This window comes from Anoplopoma fimbria, chromosome 24, assembly GCF_027596085.1.
Source record: "Anoplopoma fimbria isolate UVic2021 breed Golden Eagle Sablefish chromosome 24, Afim_UVic_2022, whole genome shotgun sequence".
Classification (NCBI taxonomy): domain Eukaryota; kingdom Metazoa; phylum Chordata; class Actinopteri; order Perciformes; family Anoplopomatidae; genus Anoplopoma; species Anoplopoma fimbria.
The window spans coordinates 18,047,686-18,069,869 of record NC_072472.1 but is presented as its reverse complement, the minus strand read 5'-3'; the positions used below and the strand labels follow the sequence as shown (position 1 = coordinate 18,069,869).

At 38.1% G+C, this 22,184-nt stretch overlaps 1 protein-coding gene across 1 annotated transcript in view; it reads left to right on the top strand.

Moving 5' to 3' along the window:
• The window catches only part of LOC129113112 (roundabout homolog 1-like), a 91,203-nt gene extending 81,654 nt beyond the window's left edge, over positions 1–9,549 (top strand). The window contains 17 exon segments of the mRNA XM_054625257.1: positions 395–629; positions 850–971; positions 1,132–1,303; positions 1,629–1,826; positions 2,553–2,579; positions 3,441–3,480; positions 3,665–3,819; positions 3,966–4,256; positions 4,259–4,330; positions 4,421–4,540; positions 4,634–4,769; positions 5,580–5,732; positions 5,844–6,298; positions 7,345–7,485; positions 7,578–7,799; positions 7,894–8,030; positions 8,171–9,549. Coding sequence (XP_054481232.1) covers positions 395–629; positions 850–971; positions 1,132–1,303; positions 1,629–1,826; positions 2,553–2,579; positions 3,441–3,480; positions 3,665–3,819; positions 3,966–4,256; positions 4,259–4,330; positions 4,421–4,540; positions 4,634–4,769; positions 5,580–5,732; positions 5,844–6,298; positions 7,345–7,485; positions 7,578–7,799; positions 7,894–8,030; positions 8,171–8,185 — 2,691 coding nt within the window. The 3' untranslated portion in view covers positions 8,186–9,549.
• Positions 9,550–22,184: the final 12,635 nt, after the last annotated feature.

Here is a 22,184-nt window from a genome sequence, read left to right as displayed (position 1 = left end):
GTTTAAATGGAAAGTGCTTACTCCTCTCCTGGCTTGATTCGAACCACAGTAATGTTGAAGGGAAACTATTAATGACCTCATATTGTGGTTAACAGTGAAAAATCACAGACATGAGGACATGTTAATCCGCATCAACCTAAATGCAAAGGGAATCAACTGAGTTTTAACAGATCGTTCCTGCAGAATGTTAACTCTCACCCGAGATGAGGCGTTAACCTCCTAGATGTATGTCATTTGAACTCACGCAGATATAATGGTATAACAAAAACTGGATCACATTCAAACACCCCTTGGATAATAGCACAGATGTTTTTTTGCTCTTTATCAAAAAGGGCATCACTGTCGCATGTTATGACATTTATGCGTCATGTTTTTATCTCTTCATCTCCACTAGGTCGAGCAGCAGTCCCCATACATTCAGGGCTACAAGGTGCTTTACAGAGCGTCCGCTGAGCATGGGCAGCCAGAGGGGCAGTGGAGTGTCCTGGACGTACATGCCCCACGGGAGGACGGGGTGGTGATCGGTCAGCTGAGGAGAGGATCCATCTACGAGTTCAAAGTGCGCCCCTTCTTTGATGAGTTCCAGGGAGCTGACAGCGAGGTGAAGGTGGTCAGGACATTGGAAGAAGGTGAGCTGTTTTAAATGTATCAACAAATAGCTGTCAGGAATTAAATGACATTTGAGCAACTCATTAAGTTCTTTCATTACTTATACAATACAAAAGCCATCTATTGCTTTTTAAAATCTGCAAACCTGTTTGCAATGCAGACCATACGTGGGATGCAGACAGCATCAAATGAGATTTTCGTTTATGTCTGCATGGTTAACTGTTTACTTCATTGTCTTAGCCCCTAGCAGAGCACCCCAGGGCGTTACAGTGACAAAGAGTGATGCCAATGGGACCGCCATCCTGGTTGCTTGGAAACCGCCTCCGGAACGGGAAGAAGCTGGAGTCATTCAGGAGTACAAAGTAAGAAAAGAAGGCCCCCGCCCTCTCCTGTACACATGCTCTGAATCATATGTGTTACAGTTAGAATGTAAATGACACCGTTGTGAGGCTGATGATGCCTCGTGTGTTGTCTGACGTGTCCCTCAGGCAATCACTGTCATCTTGTCTCCTCTCTTAACAGATCTGGTGCCTGGGTAATGAGAGTCGGTACCATGTAAACCAGTCGGTCGATGGCTCCACCTTTTCTGTGCTCATATCCGGTCTGGCGCCAGGAATTCGCTACAGCGTAGAAGTTGCAGCCAGCAATGGTGCTGGACCTGGGGTCAAGAGTGATGTGACTTTTTTTCAATTAGGTACATTTATGCAATATCCATGTTATTTTGCCCTCCCAAGATAGTAGTGTTTGTTTAGTTAGGTGTCACAAAACTAGGCCTAAAAACAATGACACAGCATCACATAGTGAAACTTCTACAGTGTCTCTTTGCTTTCTTTTCATTATAAAGTGTTCATAAAAAATGTAATAAAGCACCATATTGTGCTTACCCTGCTGTTACTTGGCTTCATATAGTTTTTTAATGATGCTCTTGTATCTTTGCTGCTGCATCAACTTTTTTGAACATTAATTTTCCGTGCACATACTGTATAATGTCTCCTCTCTTTCCTCTTTTTACTGGATAGACTCTGCAGGCCAGATGATGGATATCAGCGTGGAAAGAGACACGTTGTCTCAAATCTCAGATGTGGTGAGGCAACCAGCATTTATTGCTGGCATTGGCGCCACCTGCTGGTTGGTCCTCATGATTTTCAGTGTGTGGCTCTACCGTCATCGCAAGAAGAGAAGTGGCCTCAGCAGCACATACACTGGCATCCGCAAGGGTGTGTGTTCCTCTGTTGTGTTTCTGTTTTAGACAGGTAGATGAATGTATGTTCAAGATAGCTCATCAAATAGGCCATGTGTGCATCTTCAAAACAGTTTATCATACTAAATGTGGGAACATTTGAAGGTCATTATGATTGTAGAAGGGATAAAGCAACGACCCGCTGCCGCCTCACTAAATTGCAGTCTTCGTCTCAGTGATATTAAGGAATAATTTAAGAGGCTGATGAGCAGATCACATCAAACGCTGAAATATCCTCTGGTTATATCATCCTTTGACACAAAGACTTCAGAAACAAATTTGCATTTGCGACTATGCAGGCAGTCAAAGGTTGACCTTTATTCGTTCATTTGTAGAGTGTCATTTCCTCAACACAGAACAGGTCTTAGAGGCAAAGGCCTGTCAACCTGCCATTACCATGTCTGCTACAATATCCATGTTATTGCCCACTCTGTCTCTCGGGTTGCCTGTCAACCGCCATTAACCTTCACCTGGACACTTCAAAGACAGAGGCAGCAGTAGGTCAGATGGCATGTGGTTATTTAAATGTTTGAACGCATCAGTTTTTTACATGAAGAGATGTCGATCACACAGCAGAGTACATGCATCTACACGTCAAAATCTCATAGTGCAAGTAACGAAGCACATAGCTACTGTAATAGTAAAGTTTGTTGAAATTATTTAAATTTGCTCATCTTTTTCCCCTTCCTTGTCCCCCCTACAGTCCCGTCATTCACCTTTACACCTACAGGTATGTACAGTATGATTGTTTGCTAATGTTTGTGATGTATAATGTATTTGGCAAGTAAGGTAATCGAGTTATTGTATTTTATTCAGTTCAAATATCCCAAGATGAAACTGCATCCTCTCTCTTGCAATTCAGTTTTTCACTGTCATTTTCATATATCAAGGTATGGAAGCACAACTGAAAGATGCACAATGCTAAAAGAGCATATAAGTGGGATTTTATGAACAGCTCAACATACAATACCGCGAACAAAAAAAATATAGCGATTAGATGAAGTAAAACATCATAATGAAAATTAGCTTTAAGCGAGAGTGCTTCAATAGTTCATTCTGTAAAGTGTGTAAAACAATACATTTATGAAGTACTAGCATGTAAATATATGTTTGTGGTGTAAAATTGTTCATTTAGCTGACTACAATAATGCAACAATGTGCTTTTGCATGAGCACAGATATGCTGATAGTGTGCCAAGCCCACCTGCTCACTAGGTTAGGTTCATTTGATTAAATAACTAAAATACAGAATATATTTTGCAGGAGAAATTTTATTTGTTTGATGTTTGACTGGTGGCAGAGGGGAAACTGTCTCAAACAGTGTTTCTAAATCAGTTCTGAAGTAATGCAGAGGTATGTAAAGGCACAGGCAATTATTTGGGTTGTGTTCATGTACATTAAACCATAGAGTTAGACTTTGTGCCCCGTCGATGGAAGCATGTATTAAAGTGAGTGCAAACTTTTGACTTAAGAGTTTTTGCTTATAATCTCTGCCTGCCTTTCATTTCTTCACTTTCTCTGCCTTTGGCACTTTACTCTTTTTGACAGCTCATCAAGATTTAATGTTTTTTTTTTCCTTTATCTCTTTCCAGTGGCGTATCAAAGAGGTGAATCTGTGTGCAGTGCTGGCAGGTGAGTGATATTTTTGTCCCTTTGTGTCAAAGACTCACAGGAGAAATGCAGTTACATTGTGGAAACACTGGGGGGAGATGTCTTCCTTCTCCAAATGATGAACCTCATGCAATCCACCCCATGCTCATTCATCAGCGATAAAGGCAGGTTTTGATTGACAGTACTGTGGTCCTCCTTGTTGCAGACCTGGCCTTCTCAGCATGGGGGAACCTCTAAACCAGCTGTGGCTGCCAGACAATTGGCCGAATGCATGTGCCAATCACAAGGACTGTAGCATCAACTGCTGCAATAATGGCAATGGCACCAGTGACAGTAACATGACAACATACAGCCGACCAGGTGAGTGCAAGAATGAGTTCAGGGAACTGTAAGAGCCTCTGAGGCACATATTGTGTGTCTTATATACTGTATATGCTGAAGCTTTGTGCTTGTGTTCTTCCTGTGTTAGTGTGCTGCTCTGTTTCATGCTCACGTTTTATCCTCAGCTGACTGCATAGCGAACTATGGAAACCATCCAGAAAACAAACAGGGGGGGCAGCTTGGATCTGAGACGGCCATTTACAGCGATGTGAACCTCTCCAACAAGCTCAATGAGATTAAAACGTTCAACAACTCCAACTTGTGCTACGCAAGTCCAGGAGGGGATTCAGCGGCCACATATGAACCCATCCCGTACGCCACCACACAGCTCATCCAGGCCAGCATTAAGAATAAGGCAGGCACCGGCGGCGCTATAGCAGAGCAAATGGACATGGCCTGCTGGAAACAGCCCCCAACCCACCTCCAATACCAAAGGAGATGGCAGCACAGATGCAGTATAACATATTTGAGCAAAACATGCTAAATAAAGGTAAAGTAGGGTCAAATTTGATTTGCTTTACACAATTGATGTAAAAAAAAAAAAAAGCTGTTGCAAATGTTCTTGCATATTTGTCTGTAGATCATTTTCAGAGAAGTGAAGGAATGGTCCATCCTAAAACCATCCCCTACAACCAAACCCGTGATCACAGCACAGGAGGCTCACACCACAGCTCTGACAGAGGCAGCAACAGCACCTCAGGTAAGCCCAACAGCTACTCCGTAACGTGGTGAATTTTAACGAGGCAAGCCATAAGTCTTTGTTTACCTTGATATTTTTTTTCTCATCTCTCAGGGAGTCAAAATCAAAAGAAAGGAACGCGGGCCCCAAAGATCCCAAAACATAGTGCAGTAAGCTGGGGAGAAGCTCTGTCTCATCCTCATGTTAACGCCTGGGACTGTGATGAGTATAGCCTACCAATGGAAAGGAGGTATGGGGGGGAAGTGGAGTTTGGAAAAGAGATAGCTGCAGTAGTGCACTTGAAAATGCTCTAAAACATTCACAAATATATTACTATATTTGTCCTTGACTGAATATCCAGTGCACATAATAAGATTAACATTGTAATTACAATATAGATATGCACCATATCACCATCAACTTCAAGGGGATTTCAGAAATGAGATAAGTGATTATATGCAGAGACACATTGATACAAATTAAAAAGCGCTATTTTTCATTACAAATCCGCCTTGGAACATTAGTATTTGTATGCTCTCTCTCTATATATAGTTTTTTTGTTAAATTACAGCTATTACATATTTTGTTGCTGTTAGGAAAGTGTAGCCCACCAGGATAAATTGACTGAAAAAAAGAATACAATGATAAAGTTATCTGACTCACACAAGCGTAATTGGAGGTATGCTGTCAACACCTGCAAAGCCTTTGTTAAGACATGTACTTATAGTCAGAGCCAACACTTTTAACCAAAGTAATAACACGATTTAGATTCTTGTCATTGTCAGACCGTTTATTATGACAGCAGGCTTTACATAATTACTTCATAAAATGCACATGAACATAACAGAAACAAGCATCCATTCAAGAGATGTGCAGCTTTTCAGCAATAAAAAAACAGATGGTGCAGAAAGCCTATTGTTCATCTTCATACGTTTTTCTATGATGGCGGACCAAGGGATTTGCACTCAGGACTAATGGGCTGTGACTAATGTGTCAGGACTGCCAGCCCCCCTCATTCCTTTAGCCATTACCTCATGTCAGTTGTCCTTTTTCTTTTCAGTTTTGATCCAGAGGAGAGAGTTGAAGGCTGCCCCACCCCACCAGTAAGAGTGGCAGCCTCATCTCCTATTGAAATGTCCTATATTCACCCAGCAAACACAACATCACAGGGAGACCTGAGCAATGGCCTTCACGATGGAACTGAGCACCTCAGGTAACCACATTAAAACTTCCTGACACTGAATTCTACCATTTTTAACCAACGCTATACATTTCATTCTTTTTTGTGACAAGACTGCACAAATATTTATAATGCACTTTCCAGCCAACACATCGCCAGCCACCCCCACCCTCTTTCCCCAACACACACCTACAGCTCCATACCCTTCTGCATGGACACCGATGTACAGGAAGAGGAAGAGGAAGAGGAGGAGGAGGCAGAGGAGCAGACGGACGCAGAGCTCGCTGAAAGTCACTACAGCCAACACCACAACAGGCAGAAGCACAAACACCAGCTGCACCACCCCTCTCCACACAAGCTGCTCCTCCATGGGCTGGAGCAGACCCCAGCCTCCAGCACGGGGGATCTGGACAGATCGGTCACAGGGTCCATGGTTAACAGCTGGGGCTCAGCATCTGAGGACAACATCTCATCTGGCAGGTCCAGTGTTGTCAGCACCTCAGAAGGATCCTTCTTCACAGACGGCGATTTCAACCAGGCAGCAGCCTCTTCACGGGATACTGTAGGCCTGCGCATGTGCAGATACCCAGAGGAGTCAGGTGAGGAGACTTCCGTGGAGGAAAGTTTATTATTTGTTGGTCAAACGTATTAGCTACATTAGTTCCATGATTCTAGGGATGGCAACTGTGACAATGTTAACATGTTGATGTTAGCATTTAGCCATAAGCAACACTGTGCCTAAGTACAACCTCACAGAGCTGCTGGCATGGCAAGAACATAGCGTTGCAATTTTATAAAATACTTAATTGACTTGAGAGAATGAAGATGCTTAAGTACTCTATGATGTTTTTTCCATATGCTATCAGCCAAATGTTTGGAAAAAATAGTTTTTCATGAGTTACCATGGGCTTCTAAAATCAGTCAAAATATTTAGGTTCTTGGAGTCTTGATATTTATCTTAAATATTTTCTCCATAAATGCAAATGTCACTTAAATGTTCATGACTACTTTAGAAACAATCAGTTAAAGTAAGTTTGTTGTTGGTTGGTCAGTGTAAGACTCAGCTAATCTGCGTGATCAGGACTGTTTAAGTGTAGCTTTATCCGATTTCATTGACAGCCAACACATAAGCAAACTTAAGCAAAACATTAGGAAACTGTCATCAAAGTTTCAGCTATTGCTAAATCCTGATGGTGCTCAAAAGTTAGTGACTTTACCTTGTTCATACCAAGTCCAGCCCATTTCAAACCAGAAATAAAAGAATGGACACAAACTGTACACATTAAACTGTTCCAACTTTGAAAGAAAACGTTGGTTTCATGTACGACCACATTGCTCACAGATTATTGCTGATTGAGAAAATAGGTTTTCAGGGCCTTTACATTTACCAAGTGAGTATTTTACTGATATATAAAAGAAATGAAGACATTATATATTTTTTATATGAAAAATATCAACTTTATAATGTCATATATCATGACTTTATCTTACCCTAAATATCTTCTAGATTAATTTCTGTTTCAAAACATAAAATTTCTCTATTACTCTTTTACAGTGTATTTACTTTAAGTGTACTGTAATATGTGAAAGTTTATGTGATCTAAACAAATTTCTGATTTGTGCTGAATCTGTGTGATGATTTCAGGCCTGCGGCTCCAGCGGCCCAGCAGCCCCATGTCCACTGACAGCAACATGAGTCCTGCAATAACACATAAAAGGCCCAGAAGGCATAAACAGAACCAGCCTGGTCAACAAGGCTACCAGCCCAAAGATGTCTTCAATGATGGTAAAAACTGAACTGAAGAATGAGATACAAGATTTGCTCCTGTTCATCTCCTGATAACTTTAACCTTTTTGATCTCTCTTCCGTGTCCCCAGACTCCTGCATGCCTCTGAATTTTCCCAGCCAGATGTCCCACGGCGAATATAAAGTGAGGGGGGCCACGCTGCCCCGGATGGGCTCTGGGGATTCCCGGGGTCGACGCGGCAGCACTGGGACTCACAAGGCCAAGGAGGCTACATCAGAGCAGAGGGAGAGCCATGACAAGCACAAGACTCCACTAGGAGGAAAAGGAAGCAGCAAAAACCGACAGCACTCAGGCACTGGATGGATTATATTGCACACCTTTTAATAAGTGATTGAATGACGAGCCAACTAATTTTTTTATTTTTTTATTTCTTGTTTCTTCAACAGAATTTGGGGATGTCCCTCTGTACAGTCGTCCCTCTTTCCCATCAGGTCAAACTCAGAGGGAGCCTGATGACACTAATCCATCCAGCTTTATGTCATGTGGAGACTCAAGGACCAAACAGGGAGGACAGGTGGAAGAGGTAAAACAAAATCAGGAATAAAAATCTAGATATGGAATTCTGTGTTAGCTTTTCGGTTTTCTTATTTGGTTATCTGTGACACAAGTTTGATATCAATTTAAGTGCAAGGAGAGAAACATGACACTGTTTTGTCTTCACAGTTCCTGAAAAGCTAAGAAGCAATGTGAGCACAAAAGGAATATCCTACAGTTGCTTCAAACAAAGGACTTTGACCTTTCAATATGGAAAAAAAAGACTAAAAATACTGCACAATACATACTATTGTTTTTCTACTTAAAAATTCTCATTAGGTGTTGGAAAAAAGAAAAAGGTGTTGCATTTTTAAGTCCGTAGACTTCAATTTGATGCACTGTTTATTGTTTGTTTTTTTGGGTGACCAGCCTCCCGGAGCCTAAACCGCTGGTTGCTCATTAAAGTAAGATGAATGCACATTTGATGGCGGTCGTGAGTGTCTACATAAATATTGTCCATGGCGACTGCTTGATGCGGTCTGTACATGATCTTTGCTTGTCAGTTGTCTTGTTATTTTACTATAATTGATATTCAGACATTACCAGCCATCTTGTAAATTCTTGAAATTGTTTACTGCCACAGAAGTGCTTCAAATCCAAATTTTATATAACAGTGTAAATGTTTTATAAGTAATGTACATCTTGTCTTTGTATTATTTGTCCTACTTTGGTTATAAAAGCACAATCACTTAATTTTATTGTAAGTTTTTATTATATGAATTTCAGTCTGGAGGAAATCAGTCTTTGGAGTCTTGTTAATCATTTCATCAGTTCACTTCAGGCTGAGAAAGTGATTATTGATTGTGATTGTGCATTAAGTTGCGTACATTTGAGCTGCTTTCATTCAGATTTGAACTATCTATTGTGTGTACTGAGAGAATTGCATGCAGATTCACATGTAGGACTTAACATTTTGACTGCTTTGTCCTCCCTTTGGGATGATAAAAATAATCTGGTCATGGACTGGTTCCATTTATTGTTTTCTTCACTGAGTCCATTTCCTTTAGTCCTGTGTTCCCTTGACCTTTACTTCTTGAGCAGGGCTGGACAATGCACTACATTTATCGAAAAACTGATCATGAATCTTTGACCAACCTTAATTCACTCATATAGCAATTTTCAATGAATTAGAAAATACTATTTCAAAGATTATCAGGAACTGATGATGGATAGATAATGTGTATTGCTCTAGATTTTGGTTATATTGTCCATCCCTAATCTGTAAATTATGTATGGAACTAATATGTCACTTTAACTACTATGTTTGAATAAATATTGTTCCTTGAGCGACAACAAAAAATATTTTAACTCATCCTTTTAATATAATTCTATAAAGATCAATTTCGTGCAGTTTCAACTGAAAACACTTATTTTTTGACATGAATAACCAGAAATGGCCAAAAAAAACAAACTGGTGCCATGACCTGAATCTTTATGGACATATTATAAAAGATGCTTAACGCCTGTTGCAAATGATTGTTGATCCTTTCCCTCATCTCACTCATGTGTACAAATGTGTTTTTCAAAGTTTGAACTAAGAAAACCTATGCTTAAAAGAAAAACAGGTATGATGAGTAGGATGTGTCCTGGTCTTTTTTTCACCTTTTGCCTGAAAAAACTTTTTTTTTATAAAGCAAATGCACATACAGTAAGGCTTATAGAATGACCATTTTCTCTTGGACTACTAATGTGTATAATACTAAGTTCACCCTTGTTAATGCTACAGGAAACATAATTTAATGGATTGGGTTTAGAAAATGTGCAGTCTTTGTGAAGAAGTGGCATCAAGAAAAAGATTTCTTTAAGTCACCCCCAGTGATTTTGACCATGAAATTTGGTATGTTTAAAAGCAAAACAAAATTTAAATTGCAGTTTTCCAAAATGCCAGCTTTTCTCAAGGATTTGGTGTTCGTTCCGTATTTTATAATTAAAACATCTTGAAAGATATCTGTTAAGAGTTCAGTTCATGATTTCGAAGTGTCACCAGACTTTTGCTGAATGCCGTTCAGTTCGTCCCGCAGGTAAGCCCGTCCTATTCTGTGGTTGTGAGGTGATGTGGATGAGAAAGATGAGAGAAAAATGTGAGGATGTGATGAGACATGCTGTTTAATTAACCCCCAGGTGAACCTTTATCAACAGAGCAGCTGTGTGCTGCTGAGAGGAAAAAGTTTCACAGATCAGTTTGATCAGTTTGACTATTCCTTTAATCACACACTAAGAGGGGCATCATCCACAAACAATTACGGGGATTATATATTATAATTATAAAGAACTCATTTTGAATCATTATTAAGGTTGATCCTGAAACAACTCCACCCAGCAGTGATAAGTGAGGTGAGTATTTACTGTGACGTTGGGTCGCCCTTAATTTTAGATCGTTTTATTCTCAGTTAGGTTCCATCTAATATCAGCCTAATGTGACTGAGAAGACACAAACTCAAGAATGGCTGTGATTCCCTGATAAACTGAATTGGAAAATGTTCACACGTATTGACCACTATAATTCTTGTCTGATTGCTTTCATATATGAATTAGAAATTACTAGAATATTGATTGCTGATTTTATGAAGGTAATACTTCTTAATGAATCTGCTTAAAATATACATTTAAGATGTGCATAGTTATACAGTTTATTTTTTCATACAAACAATGGATCACATATGTGAAAGGGTTTTTGTAGTAAATACACAGAGAGTAATCGCCTGACTCTTCAGATCCCCCACAGCACTTTAGTGTCCTTCAGCTCATTCTTTTGGTTGTGAGTGCCTGCAACTCTAATGCTTTAGTTATTCATTTTCAATGCTCTTATCAGCATCAAAAGCTCTAAAAACCCAATTGTACTCTACCTGGACAACACCAAACATCAGAGTGACACAATCAATAACAAGCTGGTGAACATAGTGGAGTATTTTGCTGCTGAAGAGGCAGGTTTTCCTCAGGAGGTGGTGGGGACCAAAAACAGGGTGTGAATATTGCACTTACATTCCCAAGGTGCACACAGACACAACTCCAAGTGAATGCTAGTGTTGCTCCATTTCTGCTGATTATGTATATAGGAATGCCAACAAGTTTGTCATAGTTCTGTGTACAATTTATTATGCTGCCTTCACGTGGCCAGAAATCTGTTATTGCAGGTTAAACTTGTGTCTGTGTATGAAAATATATCAGGTAGTACAATCTCCAGATTAATGACAAATTCCGTGAACTGACCTAAAGGGACCAGGAGATAGACATAATGATAAATAATAAAAAATCTTTTTCAGTAATAAAAACTTAAATTCTAACAATCTAATGCTCCACTCTGCCTAGAAAAAATGTATGTCCCCACTTGGCTTATTTCCATCTCGATCAAATTTGATTTTAGGAACACACACTGCCAACGGAAAGATTATTAGAGGTAGAAGGATGATCTCCTCGACTTTCAAGTAGGACCATACTTCTCAGTAAAGTGCCCGCTCAGTCCTTATGCCTACTTCTACATAAACACAACAGAACCGGAAAAAAACTTTTGGAGACAGAACAAAATTAAGTACAATAAAGTAGTAGTGTAATTTTGGAATACTTTTTAAGCCACAGTATGATAACTAACCAGTTTTAACACTCAATGAGCCAAGGAGGTTCTAAACTCTCAAAACAACGTATTGTTATGGAACATGTATCATGTTTCTCTGAAGAGAAAAGATGTAATTCTTGCATTTATTTCTTAAAATGTATTACCTTTCATAATACATGAATTATATACTTGTACATAAAACATCAGGTGAGAGGCACAAAGGCTGTTTGAAATATCTGTGGGACCATCTTGTAAAGGCTGACCTTTACAGTTGCACAGCTGTCAGCAGCTTTAACAGTGTGATCTACCTTTTTTGTCCAATTATCACATCAAACTTGAATGATGTGACTAAATGGTGGGTGAATAATTTGAACTCATGCTTTGAAGGTACTGTCCACTCTAATCAACATAGCTTACCCATGAATAAAAAAACAAGAAAATCAATACTCATCCTCTCCATTATTGCCTCTAAGATGATGATTAAAAAAATGTTGTAAAACAGGAGTGTGCATGGGCATCAGTTTTGTTACTGAAACTTGAATTGTGCAACATTTAATGTTTATTTTTCTTTGTTTGTTTTTTGACATCATGTTTATTGAGTCATTAATGCAATCAGTCGCTTCATGAATCATTTCAATGAATTGATTGCATCCAAATAGAATTCTGAGTAAGATTCACTTGTGTGTGTAACACTGTTTTCTTCTGCTGAAAATTACTTCTCGTCACCACGGCTGCCTTCATCCCCATCTATTTCTTTTTCTTTCTTTTTCTTCCATTTCAAGGACAACAATCTACAGTAGGTTATTCACAAGTGTTTGCCTTGGTTTCTAAGATACTGTGTGTGATGTGTATGTGTAAGTGCTTGTGCATGCGTGTGTGTGCTGCCAAGTTTCATTTTCAATTTTGCCATGTTTATCCAGCAGATTCTCTGCAATCTGTTGACAAAGAGCTGGCCATGACAGCTAGGGCAAATGTGGCGGAATTGCTAGAGAGGCTGACAGAAAAAGTGAAACTGATGGCTGTCAACCCTGAACAACTCTTTATAAGAGGACAGATCTATAGAGACAGTGGCTGAGTGCTTTGCTACAAATGAAAATGTCTCCTCTGACCTACCAGCTGAACTGCACCATATGCCATCTTGTTGTCAATTTCCTCCGATTATCACACACCAAATGTCGAATCTTTAAATAAGCGTAAATATTCTTCTACTTATTGTTCTTGTTGTAGAAGTCATTGGAGGTTTTGGAGAACTGGCACACTTTTGGCCTCTTGTACAGGTACACGTAATCATTCAGGCAACGGGATTTTCTACCTAATTAGGTTTATTGAGGATGTGCAGAAGGCACTGTTGCAGGAAAGAAGTCTGGAGGTGATGAAGACATTGATTAGCTACACCGCAGTGAAACAAACAGGTGGTGTCAGAGATAGGAAGCATTTCTCAGCTCTGAGAGGAAATGTTTTCCTGTGTCATAGAAATACTGTGAGGCTGGGGGTGAGGTGACACTCGTGTTGAGTGAGAAGTTATGAGTGAAGGGGGGGCAGGGGTAATGAAGTGAAAATTTATGATTTTCAAATTTACTGCAGTTGTGTTTGAGGAAGATTACTTTCTCTTAAAAGCAGACAGTTGCAGGAATTAGGAGGTGTCGGAGATAATGAATCTGGTGGTGAGGTGGAGCTCGATCCAGTAGTGGTAAATCCCAATTTGTTTATGGAAATATATCACTGTCTGTCAGTTTAAAAGTTGACTGATAACCGGGGGGAGGATCTGTCCTACGACGCCAAGAGGGGACTTACTGTGGCAGAAGCTGTACTCAAGGAAGACAGGATGATGAAATGGCCCTATCCTTGGCAATTTTTACAGAGAGTAAGTTATAAAATCTAAATATTAGTGTTGTAGCACAATGAGAGACAGGGGACTGTAACAAAATATAGAGCAACATAAACAAATCACTCGCAAAGTATAGTATGCCACTTACTGAAAGAAAAATGTGTTAGGATGCATTTTTAGGGTGAAAGGATAAGGGAACATTTTACTAGTTGGAATACTGTGTCAATTAAATACATCCAATACAATCCACCATGCCACCAATGTGTGCTTAAGGAGTTTTACTGTGTTAAAATTTCCCCTCCAGGCATATTTTAGACCTAAGAAATATGTTAAAAATCCATTTTTCAGAAACTACTGGACAAAAAATGTCTCTTTCTTCAGTGAAAAGTCCACACACATTTTTTGTAAATGTTTAGATAGTAAATGCTCTGGCTGTTATTTTACGTGGGATTTTTGATCGGCTTTTGGGGAACTTGCCATGGCTCAGTGAGAGTCCCATGACGACATCGGCAGACACATTTTAAGACGAGGCTGTTGAAGAAAACTATTTGGGCGATAGTGCAGAGACAATCTCTCCCAACTTGAAAGGCTAAACTACAAGCTCCCCACTCCACTCTCGAGGAGAGCTTTCAGCAATTAGAGCTGGGTGTTTGTTACCTGATTGAACAGCAAAACGAGTCTTGGTTGAGACCTGGAGACTGTCTGAAACTGCGAGTCAGCGAGAGCAGGTATGGGCAAAAATACATATACCAATAGCAAATAACCCTTCTGTATTTACATAAAGGGCCTCTATCATAGACCTCCAGGAGAGGCCTCCCTGCTTCATGTCAGTGGCACAATGTGAACGGACAACATAAAAGAAGTAGATGAACCATCAGTGTGAACAAGATGAAAATAAATTGGTCACTGAGGGAGCTTAAGGCCAAGGAGACCACTGGCCTTTGGCCTACCCTCAGGGAAGCTGAGCCACTCAACGGGAAAGCAGTCTCAGATGGGGATGATGGAAACCAGCACACTGTTTGAATGTTGCAATTAGCCAAATGTCATGAGTCAGAAATCAGCCTCTCCGGGCAACGTTACATGTAATCATACTGAAAAGGTTGTCAACCTCATGTTGGGTAAATTCCACGAAATGATGCAGCTCTTGAGATCTAACAAAACAAACATAGAAAGGAGAGTGAATGTTTTCATCTCCTTAAAGCAGCAATAATGAATCCCCCTAAAATGTAAAACATTCTAAAATTATCCTCCTAAAATGTTAAATATTCAGTGAAATAAGGAACACTTATTTTGAAGAATTCCACTCTGTGATCCCAAATTTCAAAGAGTTTAATTACCTCTCAAAATTAGAAATAGTCCTAGGAGAAGGAGACATATCTTGCTCCCCACTATGTATCAACATACCACAACCTGAGAGACAGATGACACACACAAGTAATGTTATTATAATGCTGTATATATTATCATATAACAATAATTATGGCATGTTAATGTTGTTTAATTATTCATATTATTATTAATGTGTACTTTTTTTTTACTTTCATGCCAATTAAGCTACATGGCATTGAATATTTGTAAGAGTAAGAAATTACAATGGTTCATCAAGCCTGCTGTGTACTGAATGTAATGTCTGGCTGTTTTTCAAAACATTAAAAGGCTAGCAAAAAATACAGTGTGAAGAAATAAAGTAAGTTAATTTGCTTGAGCAGCATGCTATGAAATATAATAACATTCTCTGCAGTTCATAATTTCGGTCGTGTATCAAAACAGTGGAGCCCTGTATCACATTTTCCTTTGACAATGTCTGATTCTTTCTTATGTCTAAAATTGGCTCTTCATTTGGATGGTGGCACTACAGATATGAATATCATGCCTGTAAGAATGAAAATCGTTACCTTTATCTTTATTTGCATATTGTTACATCTTTAATTGACATGTCTATTGTCTGAATTGTGTGAAGCGGATTTTGTTAATTTAAACTGCAGCCTTTCATAATTATTTATTTATGTTCACCTAGATAAGAGGGGAGGATTCTTTTTACATTTCTGCATTCACAATTAGACAGCCCCTTCTGCAGGGAACACTGACTGATTTTGTTCAAATCTTTAATTTCGTCATTTGGCCATTTTGCACAAACTGAGTTTGACATTGGTAGTCACAATTTCTTTAGATGTATATTGTGATTTTGTCAATTTCAAAACCAACAAGAACTGACTTAAACATGAACAGGTTTAATCTTTAGCCAGATAAATACTTACAAATGATGAAGGAAATTAAAAATAGCCATTTGTTAACACTTTGAGTGACATTGCTGTCACACCATTATTTAAATACTAATATGAATGCTCGTAATGTGTCCTGCTAATTTTAGATAGTGTAGCGTTGTTGCTGGTAGCAGATTGAATAAATAATAAGTAATTAATATCAGGATATGTAACTAGTTTAAATAACTCAATTAGGATTTAGAAACCCTTAAATTAGTATAAAACAACAATGGTACTCGAACTTACCACCATTAGTTTACCTAATGGAATTTGACATAGGACTTAAGTTGGACGCCACCCTATTTTGGAAAAACAAGGAAAACTTCAAAATGTGATATTAATCAATTATATCTTAATCTCAGGGTTGCTACAGAGTTCTTCTCAAGGTGTACATTGACCTATTATTTCATATACACACAAATCAAAAGATCAAGTTCTTTATAAATGAAATATTTATTAGACAAACAAAAGAATTAAACTACTAAACATAAAATAAACAGAATAAAGGGAAAGAATAAAGAGTAGAATGAAGAGTAAACAGAATTATGAACCACAACTAATGAAAAGGATTGAATGTGACCAGGTAGAATCAGTGACTCATATCATATCACTCATATACAGTATGACTGATTAATCAACCTCGTCGATTGACGTTTTACATTAACTTTAGTTTAAATGATTTAGGCACCGTTCAGCAGCTGAGAGTTCGAGAAGCACCAGGGAAGATTGTGAAACATCTTTGTATTAGTTTAAGTTAAATCTTATTTTGATCTTTTGGTCTAAGATATTTATTTCTAACGTTCTAATTTTATAACGTGACTTAAATTTACTTGGTCTAGGAACATCAAACTCGTTTACATCTGGAAATGGTATTGTTTCACCTGACGGCTCTGATGGGCAGATTGGAGGTAAAGCTGCATGGAATGGCGGGTGTTCCTCTGAAAGCCTCGGCATTTGGTTGGATGATTGTAGTTGGTTGAATCACACTTTCATCTCTCGCTCAGTGGCAGTTGATTCGGCTTTCTCTGATGTCTTCGGAACCTGGTCGTCTTCTTCGTTGAGGTTCGGCTTGAACTGTTCTTCCTCGTCTTCATCTCTCTCAGCACGAGGATGAGTCGTCTCTTCACCCCCCCTTTGTAGCAGCAGGGGTCATTAAGGCATCTTTGCCAGTTTAAGAGTGCGTTGCTCTCAATAGTTGCTGGAATTAATCTTCAGCACGTTGGTGCATCGCAGGTCGGAGCTGCATGGCACATTAGATGACATAGGTGGCCGTAGTTAGACCAGGAACGGAATACCAAAGAAGAGGCAGAACCATGAGGTAGAGATCTGGGGTGCAGGATTCAAAGTCAATCAATCATATTTGTAGTATTCCAGAAACCAGGTGGAGGAAGTCTTCTTCAGGTAGTCGCTTCTGAGGCCGGCTGGAGGTCCTCTCAGCCTGTGGAGAGTCTCTGCTCACAGGGCCTTCGAGCCTGCAGACGGACAGAGCCGCCCCCCCCCTCTCGGGCCTGATGGCAAAAGGGGGGGGGGTAGGGTGGAGGAGACCACCCTTCAGCGTCAATGTCCAGAGTTGTGTTCTGTGGAAGAGCGAAGCGTCTCCTTGCTTTATCTTCTTGAGAAAGGGGGCAGTTCTATTGCACCCCTCCCATCTTAAGAGCTATCTTGATTATTTCCTTTAACCTTACTTTATCGAATTAATACTAGTTAGTTAAAAAGTCGTTTTAACTCTTCCATATTTGAACTCGGTGCTATCTCAGCTGAAGAATGATACCAAATAGTTTGACATGAATCATTAAATAAAATGTGTGCTGTGGTTGAGATAAGGTTATATCGCAGGAAACTAAGAGAATTGCAGACAGAGTTAGCTATCATGAAGTTAACTATCCATAACTTTATAAACTCAGATGTTTTAATACAGATTATAAGATATAAGAACTTACTATGACCAGAACTAAAATATCAAGTAAAGGTTTCTTTAACTTGTTTATTACAATTGGATGCTCTTCTTTGTCCTCAGGAATGTGAATGCTCATAAAACCCAGAAAGGTGTGGTCATAAAACATGGAGTGACCCCAAGAGTTACCCCAAGTCTTATCTTCAGATAGTCCAGGCACAGGGGAGAAACCACTGAGTGCCCTTATAGGTCATGAGAGCAGTTCCTGAAGGAAGTTGTTAGGTTTAGATCTTCTCATAGACACTTAGATTTATAATGTCACGGTGGATATCCGCTACAATAGTAATCTAAAAAATACTGATTATATTTATGGCCATCTATTCTTCATTGTCATTTTCATAAACTAGTAAAAGCTAACAAAAGAAAAATCCCGATTACAAATATTTCTTCATAACAATCTTGACAGAGTTTACGGCAGTTTGGGGCCAAATTGTTTCCCTGAGTGCTGAAAAAAACCCAACAATAAATAATAGTTGCAGTAAACTGCTTTTCCATCCAACCAAAACCACAACACCCCCATCTTTATAAGGTAGAGCTGTTACTCTGTGAGTGCAGGTGAAGCTTTGCAATTGGGCCCCGTGGGCTCTGCTATGTATTGCTGTTCTACTGTTAAATTCACATGTACTTCAAGCTGGGTGAATTAGGAGGGGTCTAAAGAGGACTTGATGGTGAGATTGTATGGTGGGAAGGGGGGTGAACCCTGTAATAGGGCAGCCAAATCATGTATTACTATATAATACCAAATATTATGTCCCTATAGCACTGCTGGAAACCCAACCAGTTGGATTTAAAGTTTAAATGTTGAATTGCAAACGGTGCCTTTTCTGCACACTATCTGCAGACAATCCTAATCCCTTCTTATCTGTCTTCGGATACAAATATTAACAGGCTCTCCCACTCTGGGCAGAGCACCAATTGCACCATTGCATGAAGCTATCGTCCCCCTGCTGACCAGATCATTGCTAGGGTAGCTGTCATTCAGAGATAACGGGATCTCTAACATTGTAGATCCTGGCTCATCTGTGTTCAACTTGTTCAACTCACACTTGTTTAAATTATGGCCAAGACAAAATATGTTTTCAAGACATCGTCATAGCAGTGAGCATTGTGTCAGAAAGTCAATTCATGGAGGCCATCCTCACATATAAAGAGTAGTTGGCTGTAAATGGACATTTGTCAACCTTGAATCATTATTTGAATTTAAAAGCTTTCAGATCAACAACAAAAAAAGTCTCCTACTAAACTTTTTTATGACTTTATTATGACACAAATACTATGACATTTTTATGAAATACTATACCATGAGTTTTGATTACTTACTCTTCTGTGACATTTTAGTGACATACTATACAATGACTATTTTTTACTGTTTATGATATACTAGAGTTTGACTTTTTATGAAATTCTATACTGTGACTTTTTTATGGCTTATTAAAAAATACAATGCTATGACAGTTTTATTACTATCTATACAATTACATTTTTAAGGCAAACTATACTGACGTTTTATAATTTTTTTCATGATATACTATACTAAGACATTTTTATAATTTTATTATGGCATACATATAAAACATTTTATGACATAATATTGTCGGGTAACAGAAGTTCAGACTGGGCCAGTTGATGAAGCCCAAATTACTGCTCCAACTCTTTTACTGATGAAAACACTGGAAACAGGCAGACAGAGTTCGATGCAATAGAGTTTATTCTTTAAGCAAAGAAATAAACCCGAGTTGGCTCCGGAACTGATTTGCTTCCTCCCTGTTTTCTTTGATCTGCAGGTGCAAGCTATCTATCTTTTTTAATTGGTTTGGAAAGTCCCTGACCGAAACTTGAACTTTTCTATGCATATTATTCTCTTGCATGATGTCATTTCATATAGGTTGAATTTTGTATTGCTAGTACCAAATGTATGCTAGTTTGTATTGCTAGTAGTCATTCTCATAGGCTGAAGTTTTGTTAGGCCTTATCTTTTTTTCCTTCCTCTCGTAATTTTGGAAAGCTGAACTTTGTGTGTCTGTGTCACACAGTTCTACTCTTCCCTGCATGTCGTATGCTGACGTGTGTTTGTGTGTGTGTGTGTGTGTGTGTGTGTGTGTGTGTGTGTGTGTGTGTGTGTGTGTTTTTCAACAGCTCTTAGTCTTTTACTAAATAAAACAAGTTATATCTTAAACCATGCAAATCACTCTATATTCACACCCATTTCAGTATGCAGATGCCCTATATATATACGTTTCAAACATTTAGGTAATCGATAGTGATAGTCTATTATGATTAAATCAAACTCCAACAATATACTATGTCAATGACCTACTACTCTATGACATTTTTAACAAACAATAAACTATATCTTTTTAAGAATTCTCATAGTCATAATTTACTTAATTTTTTGTTAATTATTTTTCATATATACTATACTATAACATCTTCAAGACTTTTAAAAAATATAACATGATTTTTTATGACACACTTAACTGAATATATACCTTTTTTGGCATACTAAGCTTTGACCTTTTACAAGATTTTTAACATTCTATTACTTTGAAATACTATACTATGCCGTATGAGGTACTGTGGTTATTTTATGTGTTTTGAGGAGGCAGACACAAAACTTTGTCCAGAGAACAAAAGCTGTTTATTTACAAAAGTGACCCTGCTACACATGTAACATATATAAACATATATATATAGTTCATATATATATATATTTATTATATATATATATATATATATATATAACCACTGACATAGGCATGTCAGTGTGTGTCAGTGTGTAAGTGTGTAGCTGTGGGTTAGGTTAGGTTAGGGTTTCTGTTTCTTTGTATATATATATATATATATATATATATATATATATATATATATATATATATATTATATTTGGCTATATATACAAATAAAAGAAACAGAAACCCTAACCTAACCTAACCTAACCTAACCTAACCTAACCTAACCTAACCCACAGCTACACACTGCTTGACACACACTGACATGCCTCCTCTTGTAAGTGCCAAAGGCCTCTGCTTAAATAGAGCCTTCCATTAGCAGGATCTGTTCGTACCATGACTGCAGGTGAAACTTTGTTACCTCCTCAAACAGGTAAGTGACAATGGCTTTTCCTTACTACAAACCTTCTGATAGAACCCACTTTTAGATAATTCACCATATATACAGTTATACAGTTGCAACCATGCATAAGAGAACATCTAAACTAAATACATACCTATACATCATCTACTCCCCCCTACTTGGTTTAACCCCATGACATCACTGCTGATGTCATCCAGTGTATAAATAGAGGAAATGTTTGGGCACTTCCTCCTGTTAGACTCTGGAACACATGGTGGGTATGGTAAACATAGATGATTAGCTATTTAACTGCAGAACTGAATCAATAAACATTACCTAAACCGTACAATACATGTCTGTGTTTTACTTTAACCAGTGTTCTGTAATTTAATAAAATACAAAAACACAAACAAACCTGGGATAGTTACTGTCTGCAATTACAGATCTTGATGGACTATGGCTAAACAAACAATTGACAAGCATGGTTGGATTTGATACAACATGGCAGTTAAATATCCCTAAATAATGGGGACAAATGATGCGTTCAATGACACTTTGTCACACAATGCTATGACTATTTTCCCACACTATACTATGGCCTTTTTATGATTTTTATCAACGTATACACCATGACTTTTTTTCAACAAATTTATGACTTTTTTTTTTTTTTCATCATAACAAACTTACTTTAATTACTTTTTTGAGATGCTAAACAATGAGTTTTGAATTACTAAATTATGGCTTTTCCATTTTTACAAATTTAGGCCTGTATCACTGACTTTTTTGAAACAAGATTATTTATCCCAAGACTTTTCTCAATAAGCTATACTATGACTTTTTTGACATTCTATACTAGGACTTTTTTTGGACATACTGTAGTATGATTTTTTTCCAACATACTGTACTATGACTTCTTGGCTTTTCAGGAGATACTAATGACTTTATTTCGAAATAATATACTATGACTTCTTTGCTTTTGTGGACATACTATACTATGACTCTTTACGTAATACCCTAATTTGACATACTACACTATAACTTTTTCGACATACTATACTATGACTTCTTTCGACATACTATACTATGACTTCTTTCGTCATACTATACTCAGATTTTTTTTTCCGACATACTATATTTCTACTATACTGACTTTTTTTTTTTAACTTTTCAACATAAATACTATACTATAAAAATTTTTTACACTTCCTTCGACGTGCTATACTATGACATTTTCAACATTATTATACTATTACTTTTTCACGTTTTGGACATTTTATACCATGGTCCTTTTTAAATAATATACTATGGCTTCTTTGCTTTTTTCGACATACTATACTATGACTGTTTTCGACATATTATACTATGACTTTTTTCGACATACTATACTATGATTTCTTTTCCCCGACATACTATACTGTGATTTTTTTTTTTCGACATACTATACTATGACTTTTTTCTTCTTCTGTCAGTTG